The 14,222-nt window shown below is 36.8% G+C and overlaps 1 protein-coding gene across 1 annotated transcript; it reads left to right on the top strand.

Moving 5' to 3' along the window:
- The first annotated feature begins 17 nt into the window (after nt 1-17).
- On the top strand, nt 18-13,084 carry colgalt2a (collagen beta(1-O)galactosyltransferase 2a). Its single transcript, XM_077204839.1, has 12 exons — nt 18-247; nt 1,756-1,869; nt 2,129-2,246; nt 4,710-4,844; nt 7,103-7,307; nt 9,258-9,377; nt 10,700-10,773; nt 10,881-10,987; nt 11,131-11,263; nt 11,954-12,081; nt 12,291-12,497; nt 12,841-13,084. The coding sequence occupies exons 1-12, from the start codon at nt 18-20 to the stop codon at nt 13,082-13,084; spliced, it is 1,815 nt and encodes a 604-aa protein (XP_077060954.1).
- The last annotated feature ends 1,138 nt before the right edge of the window (nt 13,085-14,222 follow it).

Raw genomic sequence — 14,222 nt, 5'->3', positions numbered from 1 at the left:
CTGCACATTCAGACACTATGGCGGACCTAAGAGCATCTGGGAAGCTTCTGTTTGGACTGTTACTGTTACAGACATGGCCCTGCTTTGTTCATACACTCATTGACCTGAAGCCTGTTCTGCAAGAGACATATCTACTCAAACCCAAAGTAGTCATTGCGGTTTTGGCCCGTAACGCTGAACACAGTCTTTCTTATTTTCTGGGATGTATTGAGAGACTGGATTATCCCAAGGACCGCATCTCTATATGGTAACTCATTTTTGTTTCATGTTTCAAATGCTTTTCAAATTTTATTTTTCCAAAGAATTTGTGAGCTTTATTTCTATGAAAAATGATTTGTATTTTAATAGGAAGGCATATCAGATTAAGGTTAGGAATGGATGTATCATGGTAACACTTATATCATCCCTCATTATTATATTTAAAAATCTTAACAGATCATCACATGGCCTTAAACTAATTTATTGAATTAAAACACTTTCATGTAAACACATTTGAATCCGCAAACTGATCTATTGTGCAGATTCAAATGTGAGTTTACATGAAAGTGCTTTAATTCATTACATTAGTTTAATGTCTTATTGCTGAAAGTTACCATAATGTGGTACAATTATCACACAGATATATAATACATATGTCAGTGGTTTTGTATTTGACCAGACATTGAAGTGAGCACTGGGCTTTTAATTACACCTTAGTCTGAAATATCCGGGAAAGTTTGAAAAGTAAATATGACAAGAATCACAGTGAAGTGAAAGAATGCAGATGAGTAAATGGAGAAATGAAGGAGAAAGTGGAGGCAGTTTGCACTCCGAAAACCGCAAAAATGTGACCAAAAATAATGTCGTCTTGGTTCTTATTGTATTATTTTTATATTAATAATAATAATAATTTATTTGAATTTGATTATATATAATTTGATTATATATATATAAATATTTATAAATTATTATTATGATTTAAAAATCCAATCAAATAAAGACATAAAAGTATTATTGGTAGTAATATTATTAATTAATTAATTAATTACTGTTTATATTATATTTTATTACATAATTATTATAAAACCAACAGACAATAATGGACAAAAGAATATTACTATTCAAAAGTTTGGAGCCAGTAAGATTTTTTAAATGTTTTTGAATGAAGTCTCTCAATAATCATTTTATACTTAAATATATTCTTAAATGTAATTTATTCCTGTGATTTTTCAGCATAATTACTCCTGTCACATGATCCTTCACTTAAAAAACGAAACAAAAACTTGCTACCTTCATTTCAACTTACATTAAACTGAATTTAAAAACTTAGAGGAATCTTGTTGAAGTAATGTAAAAACATGTTGACATGACTTATTAATTGTGTATTGTGTAAAATTGAAATTTTCTGTAACGTAATAAATGTCTTTACGGTTACTTTTGATCAATTTAATGATCAATGTCTTTGCTGAATTGAAAGTATTCATTTCTTTTAAACAAATCTTGAACATTAGTTTTGTATGGCAAGACGACGTTATAAGGTGACGTAGTTACAATGTATTTACTCAAATAAGTACTGAGTAATATTAAATTACAACATGTATTTAGTATAGAGTTATGGTTAGGGTTAGTTACTTGTAATTATGTATAATTTACTGTTATGACTAAGGTAAGTACATGCAGTAACATGTAAATATGTCACCTCAACGTGTTACCAAAAACTGCAGCATGGGCTAAATGGTATAATTCTGGTCTTAATATGGACTTTCTGTTTGTCAGGGCTGCTACCGATCACAATATTGACAACACCACTGCAATGCTGCATGAATGGCTCTCTGGAGTAGAGCTTTTGTATCATTCAGTACAACTCCAGACCATGGAGGAGGAAAAGAGGTGAAAACACATGCACATTTCATTAACGGCCCGGTTTCACAGACAGGGTTTAGATTAAGCCAGGATTAGGCCTTGGTTCAATTAGGGCATTTAAGTATAGCTTTAATAAACTTGCCTTAGAAAAAAAAAACATTACTGGTGTACATCTTGAGACAAAACAATGGCACTGACATATTTTAAGATATCTCAGTGCAAGTTGCTTTAAGATAAAACAGCTCAAACATGCATTTGAATCTGGTTGATTTACATTGATTTACAGTTATTATGTGGATGAGCTGGGCCCCAAACACTGGTCGGAGTCTCGGTTCACGCATGTGATGAAGCTGAGGCAGGCTGCGCTCACATCAGCCAGGGCACAGTGGGCAGACTATATTCTGGTGAGATGACCTCTTCTTCTGTGCTGATCTTAGCTCAGCTTCTGGTGTCTCTATGGGGGAAATAATGATTTGATCCCCTGCTGATTTTGTAAGTTCAGTAAAAAAATGAAGGGTCTATAATTTTTATGGTAGGTTTATTTTAACAGATTGAGACAGAATATCAACCAAAAAATCCAGAAAAACACATTATATAAAGGTTGTAAATTGATTAGCATTTGATAGAGTGAAATAAGTATTTGATCCCAAAGCAACCAGCAGATTGGTTATGTGCCCATGTGGAACATAAATTAGTCCTGCCACTTTAAGAAAGTACTCCTAATGTCAGTGGAAAACTGTCCACAGAATCTGTTTCTTCCATTCCAAACTCTCCACCACCATGGGCAAAACCAAAGAGCTGTCAAACATCAGGGACCAGATTGTAGACCTGCACACGGCTGGAATGGGCTACAAGACCATCAGCGAGAAGCTTGGAGAGAAGGAGACAACTGTTGGTGTGATTATTCAGAAATGTTAGAAATACTAAATGAAAAATCAATCGTTCTGGAGCTCCATGCAAGATCTGGCCTCATGAGGTACGGATGATCATGAGAAAGGTGAGGGATCAGCCCAAAACTGCTTTTTAATGATCTCAAGGCCGTTGGGACCACAGTCACCAAGCAAACCATTGGTAACACATTACGCCGCAATGGATTGAAATCCTGAAGCGCCCGCAAGGTCCCCCTGCTCAAGAAGGCACATGTTCAAGCCCATCTGAAGTTTGCCAACGAACATCTAATGATTCAGAGAAGGCTTGGAAGAAAGTGCTGTGGTCAGATGAGACCAAAATTGAGCTCTTTGGCATCAGCTCAACTCACCGTGTTTGGAGGAAGAGATATGCTGACTCTGACCCCAAGAACACCATCCCTACAGTCAAGCACGGAAACATCATGCTTTTGGGCTTTTGTCTCTGCTAAGGGTACAGGACGACTTCACCGTATCGAGGGGCTGATGAACGTGGCCCATGTACCGTAAAATTTTGTATGAGAACCTCCTTCCTTCAGCCAGAACACTGAAGATGTGTCTTCCAGCATGACAATGACCCAAAACATACCGCCAAGGGAACAAAGGAGTGGCTCAAGAGGACCCACATTAAAGTCTTGGAGTGGCCTAGCCAGTCTCCAGACCTTAATCCTATAGAAAATCTGTGGACGGAGCTGAAACTTCGATTTGCAAAGTGACAGCCAAGATACTTTAAGGATTTTGAGAGTATCTGTAAAGAGGAATGGGCCAAAATCCCTCCTGAGATGTGTGTAAACCTGGTGACCAACTACAAGAAACGTCTTACCTCTGTGCTTGCCAACAAAGGTTTCTCCACCAAGTACTAAGGCATGTTTTGCTTGGGGATCAAATACTTATTTCACTCACTGAAATGCAAATCAATTTATAAACTTTTTTTAGTGTGTTTTTATTTTGGGGTTGATAATCTGTCTCTATCCGTTAAAATAAACCTACCATAAAAAATTATAGACCCTTCATTTCTTTGTAAGTCGGCAAACTTACAAAATCAGCAGGGATCAAATAATTATTTCCCCCACTGTATGTGCATCACAACTGTCTGTATTATCATATTTAACTACTATTAACCCTCTGGTGATGCCCGCGTAATGGTCAAAAATAACTGGGTTTTTTTCAGTTAAATGAATGAACTATATTTTATTTCGATAATGTTTTTTGTATTTTTAGACAAATTTACTAAATTCTATACGGAATAGTTGTGATCCATGATAAAATCTGAGTATCAAATATGATATTATTTGATATTAATTTTCACTATTATCTAGAATGCATGCATATTACTAGGATATTGCTGTTTATTAGTACTTATGAAGCACATATTAATGCCTTATTATGCATGACCATATTCTAAATACTTAATCCTAATACCTAAATGTAACAACTACCTTTCTAACTATTTATAAGCAGTAATTAGGAGTTTATTGAGACGAAAATTGTAGCTAATAGTTAGTAAATAGTGAGAATTGGACCCTAATCTAAAGTGCGACCAAACTAATCATTTAATATAAGTCATATAATTGGAAGATACTGAGAAATATGCATTTTATTGTTAGCTTTCAGAATTTCATCTTACCCTTTAGCCATATAAAAAATCAGTAACTGCACCAAATTGCATATTTCTTTTCAGTTTGTGTATTTTTCCCTTCTCAAGTATAAGCTCCATATTCTCACACTATATGAGCCATAAAAGCCTGATGTATGAAATATGCTCAAATTATAGCCTACTTAATAATACAAAAGAAAGAATATATTTGTCTCACTATTAGGCCTATTTCATATGTCAGGCTTTACAGGCTTGAAAGTGTGCTTTATCTTCCCAATTAAAATTCAATGGATGGGGAAGGGAATTTGAGTCGAATGATAATTTTTGAAAGGTTTGTGTGATTGTTTGCATGATTTTTCCTCTAGTTTGCAGACAGTGATAACCTGCTGACGAACACACAAGTGCTGAATCATCTGATTGCTGAGAATCGGACGCTGGTCGCTCCAATGCTAGAGTCAAAGACACTCTATTCAAACTTTTGGTGTGGTATGACCTCACAGGTACAGGCTAAAGTTTTCGTTACAATGACTTCCACTTCCAGGAGATCAGTGTGATCTACAATCAGTTTCTATGGTAAATCATGTATCATTAGGACCCCATTATGCTATTTTTAAACCAAGATGGGTGATTGTCAAACACTTTACCCAATTTAACCGTGACCCAAGTTTAGGGGTGGCCCGCCGTTCATGATTATAGCAAGTTGTGTACATTTAGGATTCGGAGATGCATCATTCTGAAAGGGATTGCCTAATTGAGCCAGATATTCATGACACCAGAGGTAATGAAGTTTTTCATTCCAAGTCATTTTAAAGTTCAGATTTGGTGAACTTTATACTACGTGAAGACGCGGGTGACCACAATAGATCGATACGTCACGCTGTGCTGAATTACAAAACAAAAAACAAAAACAAAAAACACAAACTTCAAAAAAGCTGGTCTGTAGTTTTGCAGGAAAGTAGATATATTTGTACATGTTGGACAAATTATTATTTGCTATGTGTTGAATTTATACGTTTGGGTTCTGTCTGTCATTTCTTTTTTCCATAGGGGAATTGAATTTTAATGATAACAAAACCTTTAAAGACAGACCTAATGTGAGCTCAGAGGTTGTTAATAAATTGTAGCCTAAATGCTGTCTGCTTGCATTATTTCAACTTATTATTATTATTTAAATAATCATGTTCAACAGGGCAATTCCTGGTGGAACAATTACATTACCTATGATTTTGCATGAAATTTCCATCAATCTGAGAAATGAAATCCACACTCATCAAACTCTTAGAATGTCATAATACAGCCAGTCTCTACACGCTCTTGAACTACTTAATGTTTGTGCATATATTACAATAACAACATAATCAACCTCTTTAAATCAATAGTTTTGTATTTATCTCTTGTTTTTATTTTGATTGTCATTCGCAATACTTCATGGGATTGTAGTTATCCATTGTGGTCATTAAGCGCAGTCGTGTACCATTGTCATTTAAAAACTCTTTGTAAGATGTAAGATGTAAGATGTAATCTTAACGCTATATTGTGTTATATTTATCAAAATAAAACTAATATAGACTTAACTTTACTGGTATTTAAATGATGCAGGCACTGTATTAACCAAGGGGGTAATCCATCAGCCGGAAACTGAAGCCTCGCGTGAGCCGCCATTGTAGCAGAACTTCACCTGCTGTTAGCATTTCCTTGACTCCCATTCATTTTGGCGTCACTTTGACAGCGAATATCTTTACATCTGAGGCGTCCAAAGACTTCATTTGTCCATTATGTATTTCTAAACAAACACGACAATGTATAAAAGGCTCCATTACTTTGTATCTTACGTTATGGCCTCGTAGAAGCCGTTTTTGTAAAATTAGGCTAACAATTGCGTCATAACCACGCGACTTTCTGTCGCACAATAGAGACATTACCGTATAGACAAGAGGAGAAGCTCGCAGGCAATCTTTTACTGTCTATGAGGCAATCAGGGGGACATGGAGGCATAAAGTCAAGGGAGAAGCCCATAGATAGAGAGTCCATAAAAGCAACAGGACAAAATATTTCAACAACGTTTTTGAGGAATTAGGTGATTCAGATTTGTCTTGGCACAGCAACTAGAAGATTTACAACCGTCAGACTGTCGTCAACATAGATATCATGATGATGTCTATGGTCGTCAAGCTCGGTTTGAGCCTGCGCAGTCGCTCAGCCATCAGGAAGTGAGTGCTTTAACCGGGGTTTAGTTTTCTCCGTTGAAATCAAGGGGGTCGCTGTGTCCATTTATTTTACTGTGGTATTAACACAGCCTGACCTATTCAATGAAAAGTTTAATGCAAATAGGCCTGCGTCACTATGGGAAGCCTATTGCCCTTATACAGCAGTTCAGTAAAGAAGTTAATATTGAGTAACTTACATTTTCGACACATAGTTGCCAGTTACGTTGTCTATTTTTGCTCCATCGTGAAAGCAGAATCAACCGTCCTTATTTTTTAACAAATCATCGATCTAAGTGATCCATTTAATAATGACTCCCTTGTTGCATCTACTGGTGAATCAATGTAAACTGCAGAAAGTGAGGAGAGGAACTAAAAATGTAATATGATAAAACAATACACTGCAAGTTAGAATACGATAGTAAGAATATTCCTTGTTTCTCCCTTTTCTGCAAAATGTATATGTGTATTTCACAAAAAAAAGAAAAGAAAAAAGAATGCTCTGAATCTTTTGTGAATCTTGAAAATGTTGAGCATCTCTTTCGTCTCTGCAGGGGTATTATAAGCGAACACCACATTATGTACCCATTCGGAACTGGAAGCGTATCGGTTGCCACCCAGTTCCCATGATTCACTCCACAATGCTGATAGACCTGCGGCGCAGTGCTAGTGCAGCCCTGGCCTTTTACCCTCTGCACCGGTACTATCTTTGGGCCCTGGATGATATCATGGCTTTTGCATTTTCTGCAAGACAAGCAGGTAACAAATCCATTATACCTGTACTTATGACAACACAGTACTATATTCTACTGTACTTTACTGTGAGTCTGATTAAAGAGTAACCAATTTGTCATTGAGTCGCAACCTACAGTATGCTTGATGTTTGCTTTAACTTTGGTTTATTTGTATTTAAATTTAACTTGACTGAAAATAATTTGCCAGCAATTGATTCATTCCTCTGAAATATCATGAGGTGTTTACTGATTCCACAGATAACAAAAACTATGTACTAAGAATGTTTTGCTTACATTCCCATTAAATTTCTTATTTTTTTTTGCAAACATTATGGGACCGTTACTTTTGAATGCTCTCCGGACATCTATTACCAACAAAAACGTTTCAGAAAAAACTAATTCTATGAACAATGTAGAGTATAAATAATGTTTTTGTGCTGACGTTTTGAGAACGTTATTAAAGACCAGATAACCATATAGTGTTTAGTTTATATCACTCGACCAGAGCCGTTGAGCTCGGTAGAGCCGCAGTTTCCTCCTAATCTATAACCGTTTCTCCTCATGTCACTTTAAAATATAGCATTCGGTGCACAATTCAGATCCGACTCGTTTTCTCGTGTCTCTTGACCGGAGCAGATCGAGGCTGCATCTACATTTATCCGGATAGATTTTTTCATTTCAAAACGTTCTCCGTCCACATTAGCATTTTCCAAAAGCTTCTCATCCACACTGAAACGTCGGAAAATTCGCTAAAAAACGCTAAACTCACCTGAAAGCACATGCGTAAACCGCATAGACTGTAAAAGGTAAACCCTCATAAAAGCTCACTGAGATTATACAGACAAAAAAAAACCATAATCAAGTTATCACACAATTCTTCTGGCAGGATCATTTTATTTGGCAAAATATCGCACCATTCACTGATGAGCCAAGGTCACACTCACTCACCATTATGTTTGGTCTTATTTCTATCATCTTTGCAGGACTCTGATATTAACAGTGTGCAAAGTAACATATTTTAGCAACTGTGTGAAAGTGAATTGCACATAACAGGCACAATAACGGTATAAACATGAATATTTATGGGTTCAATATGCGTCACATGACTAAACTTACATCATCGTTTTCAAATGCCTCCGTTTTCACAGTCCTCACTACAACGGGAAAACTGCGTTTTCAAGTGAATTCACTTTGGTGAGCGTTTTCAAAAAGCTTTGTGCTAAAAACTGAGAAAAAGATGCGTTTTCAAATGAAAACTTATTAGTGTGGACAAGGCCTGAGTGGGTGCTAGTGTGGTTCGCAAATCGCGTGACAATAATGTGAAACCAGCCTTCATTCGCCCCAATGGAAAGCATATTTACACTATCTGAATCGTTCTCTATCCCCTATGGTGCACTACGTGCCATTCACCCTGTAGAAAATAATAAATGTGTGAACAAGTGACCAATTTCAGCCGCAGCTTCAGCATTTATTTATCTATTTATCTATCTTTGAATCACCATTGTGTATGAAATGTGCTATATAAATAAACTTGCCTTGCCTTGCCTTGCCAATTTATAGTGTGAGGGGCGGGACGCTTTAGATTCTAGAAATCATTTGATTGGACAAAATATTTGATGAGAAGCTAAAGTGCATCGTGATGTCATCAAAATCATTGATCCATATTGGCGAAAGTGAGAAGTTTATATCTTCAAAATGCGAATTTTGTCATTGTTTTGGAGCACACTTACAGTAAGGCTAACATATTCATAGTAAAAGCCAAATAACTTACAATTTGATTTGAAATTTTGACTTTAACACCCCTCCATCAAACAATGTCACACAACCACCGTTTCACCAGCATGGGGGTAGCGGACTAAAACTAGCTTGAACTCTGTTTGCATCACTGAATCATTATTTATCACTGTAAAGCTGCTTTGAAACTATCTGTATTGATATCACGAATATGACTTTTTAGATGTTATTATCTGTACAGGAGTGCAGATGTTCTTATGTAACAAAGAGCATTATGGGTACCTGCCACTGCCTTTGGAGATAAAGCAGACTCTGGAGGAGGAGGTGGAGAGCTTCAGCCACACGGTCACCGAGGCACTAAGTGTGTATCACTGAATCACAAAACAATATGAAGAATTGATAAAAGTCTTCACAGGCAAAAACAACTTTTAAGCTGAGAGACTTTGTGGTGAGGTGATGTTAAATACAGCAGCCATAGTACAATATGCATGAGTGAATAAACTGTGAAGCAGAGGTGTGGGCCACCCATTCACCACTACGCCTTCCTGATCCTCTAGCTTACACAGACACTTTACTGTATGCTTTTCCGTATAGTTTTCACAGGTAAGAGAGAGTTTTCACTCCTCTGTGACATCTCTCACACATTCTTTCTCCTCTTTCCGACCCTGTTGTCTTCGGTCATTAGATTAGCTTGACTTTATTATGAAATCGGCATGTTAAAAGGATTCAAAAAAGGAAAAATAAAAATAAAACATAGGCTAGTGTTACTTTCAGAGCTAAAAACTTCATCCCCTATCCAAAAAGATAATTTATTGAATTCTTTATTAAACACCCTGAGAACTAACCATAAGAGTCTTGCGCAAATCTCAACTGTTTGATTGTAATATCACTGAAAAATGTAAACTATTATTTATTGCCCAGTGATATTTAGAAGTTGGATATAGTACATCCTACTTTACCAACTGCATACAGTATACTCGCTATACGGTATATATACAATAACTCAAATCTCAGGTGCGTGATTTGCACAAAATGTAAACTCTATTATAGTACAGCTCTCTATATAAAGTTCAATATATATTATATCCAACTTTATCTGCAGTATCAAATAAAGAGATACAAAATATAGCAGATCTCCTCTAGATTATTTATTTCGGTGCAAAGTTAAAGTTAAAGTTGGATATATATTATGTTCACCTTTATCCACATGCATTATACCCATGTAAGGTGATACTATATCTCAAATGCTCAAAATATAAACCATGTTATTAACCAGCTCTAATCTGCTAAATGCAACTATAAGGCATGTAGATATATATTTTTTAATATGATTTTCCGCAAAGCTAAGAAAGCAAGAATTTCACCCTGTAATCTGCTACAACATGTTGTAAAAAGCGATATACAAACAAATATGACTTGAATTGACAGTTTAAATGTCAGAACGGGGGTGGAAAAACAATTATTAAAAACTAACATTTGACAATATTTTGGCATAAAATTAATTAACTAACACTGATTAAAAGTCTTTAAATTAAAAATGTAAACACCTTTCAATTATCATTCAAAATCCAATCTACAAGCTCCAATAAATCACTAAATCGTTTAATTACAATGAGCTTCTTTCTACCAGCAAATGTTTCTTTGCACTTAAAAGACAAATAACCTGAAGTTTATCTTCCTCAGTTGACTTCAAACTGGAAACTTCACATTACCTACACATTGCTTCCAAACCCAAAGACACCATGGCATTCAATCAGGTATAGATACTGACAACAGAAATACTAAACGTAGAATATTGAAAAAACTGTTCAATCATGTGTCCAATCAGAATGGAACTATTACCATTATCTTCTCCCCTTGTTAGGTCTACTTGATCAATCTTAAACGCCGGGAAGATCGCAGAGACCGTATGCTGCGCTCGTTGGAGGTTCTGGGTATAGATGTCACCCTCACCGATGCGGTGGATGGCAAGTATGATATGATAACCAAAATGTCAATGGTCACCCTATGTTTATACTGTATGTCCTTCATCTCTGCTTCTCAGTGCAAAGTGTATTTTTCTACTACACAACATGCCACAGTCAAATACGTTTCTTGTGTCTCCTCTCTCCCAGAACCCTGAATTCAACTCAGCTAAGAGCTTTAGGAATTGAGATGCTTCCTGGATATAAAGATCCTTACTCTGATCGTGTGCTAACTAAGGGTGAAATCGGTTGCTTCCTTAGTCATTACAGCATCTGGAAAAAGGTATACAGCAAAACATGATGCCCTACAATATGCTGCTACATAAACATGTGTGACAGGTCCTACTCGACACGCTTCGAGCGGGATTCAAACCAGCGTTTTCAACATAGGAGGCAAAAGGCTATAGAACCCCTTTTGGAGTCCGTTTTACACACACAGCTCTTAGCTTGCCTCCGTTGCAGTCACATTTTTGAAGCTTGAGACATTTAAACGCGCACATCAACCCGATCACTTTAACACTATGTTCAGATTCACCAATCGGAATTAATTCATTCCGATTGAAACAAAAGGTGTGGATGTATAAAAATAGCCTGTTATACTCACCTCACCAAACCTTACTCCCACCCGGGTCACGGCACCAAATGTAACCGGTCGGGTAAAAGACAGGCGCTCTAACAAAAGCCCTCAGTCTCTAGCTTCATTCGCCAGCGTGACTCTTGAGATCAGGGGAGGTAGGTTTACACGCGCAGCTCTTACTAGCTCTTTCCACACTCAAAGTGGAAAAAGATCCTTGTGGTTATAAAATGGTAGTCAAACGTTCTTCACTTCAAAGAGTGGTTTTTCTAAGGCATCACTGAAAAAAACTCTTTTGGAACTTTTCTTTTCAAGAGTGTAATACTGTATGAGTTACAAGTGACTTTCGATGCTGTGTGAACAGTAAATGAGTCACTTTACGTTGTGTGTCGCTCTCAGGTGGTGGAGCTCCAGCAACAGCAGGTGCTCGTACTGGAGGATGATGTCAGGTTTGAAACCAACTTCAAGAGCCGCCTCAACACCATCATGGAGGATGTGAAACAATCAGGCCTGCAGTGGGACTTAATGTGAGTTGTGGTTTTATTTTGATAACTTCACAGTTCTCTATTCTGCTTTGAGTGTTTATATACAGTAGATCCATCATCAGAGCTTCCACAAAGTAGTCACTTGTCTTCTTGAGGTCCACAAATGAACATTTCATAAATGTATAAAATTTACATTGATAATTAGAAATTGTGTTTCCTTTGTCTGTTCCGTTTCTCCTCTTCTCTTTAAGTTACGTGGGGCGTAAACGATTGCAAATTAAGCATCCAGAGCGCTGGGTGGAGGGAGTGAAGAACTTGGTGCGCCCGGATTACTCTTATTGGACACTAGGCTATGCACTTTCACTGCAGGGGGCAAAGACGCTTCTGGAAGCCCAGCCTCTCAGAAAGATGCTGCCCGTGGACGAGTTTCTGCCTGTTATGTTTAACAAGCACCCCAAGTAAGTGTCGTAGATGTTCCCCACCAGTCATTTTGAAATAAGTTGCCAGCCACCGCCAGCATTTTTGATGATTCAGAAATTTCCGTCAATGGCAGGAGAGTTAAAAGGGTAGTTCACCCAAAAAATTACAATTCTGTCATAATTTAGTCACTCTACTCATAACATTAGAGTTGGCAGCCTTGAACAGTTAAACTTAAATGTAGTGTGCATTTACAGGATATAAATGTAGTGGCTATACTCTGCACTATCATTAAGTGTTCCACTTTTAATAATGACTTTTATAAAGGCATTGTAATGTAAACTTCTTTCTGTGGGCTAACTGTAGTGTTCCCTCTGTCTGTAGGGAGGAATACATGTCTCATTTCAAACCGAGAGACTTGAAGGCTTTCTCTGTAGAACCCCTGCTGCTCTTTCCCACACACTACACTGGGGAGTCGGGGTATTTCAGCGACACCGAGACCTCCACCATCTGGAACGATGAGACTGTGGACACTGACTGGGACCGTCATCACGTCCGGGGAGACCGCAGTCGTGGCGAAAAGTCTCCTACGCCAGTCTCTGAGAGCAGCCCGAGAGAGGAACTATGATTAAGCTCTTACAGGATCCGGCTACACTTTATTTTAAGGTGTCCTTGATGCAGTGTAATTATACATTTAAGAACTGAGTAATATTAATAAGGTTCTGGTTAGGATTAGGGTTAGTTATTGTTATTACTATATGTAACATTATGTAATAAGAACACTTTAAAATAAAGTTTTACTGAGAATCCTTAAGGAACATGTCAAATGTCAGATTACAGCACAAAGAAAAACGTGTATCTTGATAAATAATGTGGATTAAGAGTCAAATTATATATCTGGATTGTGGGAATGATCCTGACACAGATGTACAATCATGTGTACCAATTATTAGCACACTAATGAAAGCTGTGAGAAATATTGAACAGGTAAAAGACCAGATTCAAAACAAAATACAGATGAAAGTGGTGATCAAATAAACACTAATAGAGTTAGGTGGAAATTACTCATACAATTCTGGATTTGTTTCATGAATGTGCTTCTAAAAATGTTTAGGTTTACTCAAAATGTGTGTCACGACTTTGCTTAGTGCTGGACTCTTGCATTGTCAATACATGATCTTTTTTGGTCAAGATCTTGTATTGACAATGCAAGAGTCCAGCACTCTGTAAAGTCTTTTTCAGCACATCCCAAAGACTTTCAATGAATTTAAGGCCTGGACTCGTGTATGTGTAAAATGATTCTTCATGCTCCTTCCAACCATTCTTTCACAATTTAAGCCTGATGAATCTTGTGATCCTGGAATATGGCCATGATGTGTCTTCCTGGATGGTTGTTTATGAAATGAAAAGCTACACACTCCTTCAATAAGGCTTACAGTAGAATAACTCTTTCCAAACAGGTATATAAATAGTGGGGTTCAAATGTATGATCAAATTTTCTTCTTTTTTTAGGATTTTGAAAAATTTTAAACAAAGAAAACTTGAAAAAAGTTTTAAACAAAATCAAGCATTTCAGATTATGCACCATTTCAAGGATACTAATTAAACAAGCAAATTTGTTACATTGATCTTGTGAACTCTTTGTACAGATGGTTCGATATTCTTTGGATATTTCTTCAAACATGCAAATATAGTTTATAGTTTAATATTGCAACAAACCAAATAGTAAGAAATTCTACTAAGAAACAATTATATTTTGTTACTTT

The sequence above is a fragment of the Siphateles boraxobius genome, unplaced genomic scaffold (assembly GCF_051911475.1).
Source record: "Siphateles boraxobius isolate OS27281-9 unplaced genomic scaffold, OSU_SipBor_1 1, whole genome shotgun sequence".
NCBI classification, from domain to species: domain Eukaryota; kingdom Metazoa; phylum Chordata; class Actinopteri; order Cypriniformes; family Leuciscidae; genus Siphateles; species Siphateles boraxobius.
Note: the sequence above shows the minus strand (reverse complement) of the source record. Positions and strands in the feature narration are given on the sequence as shown.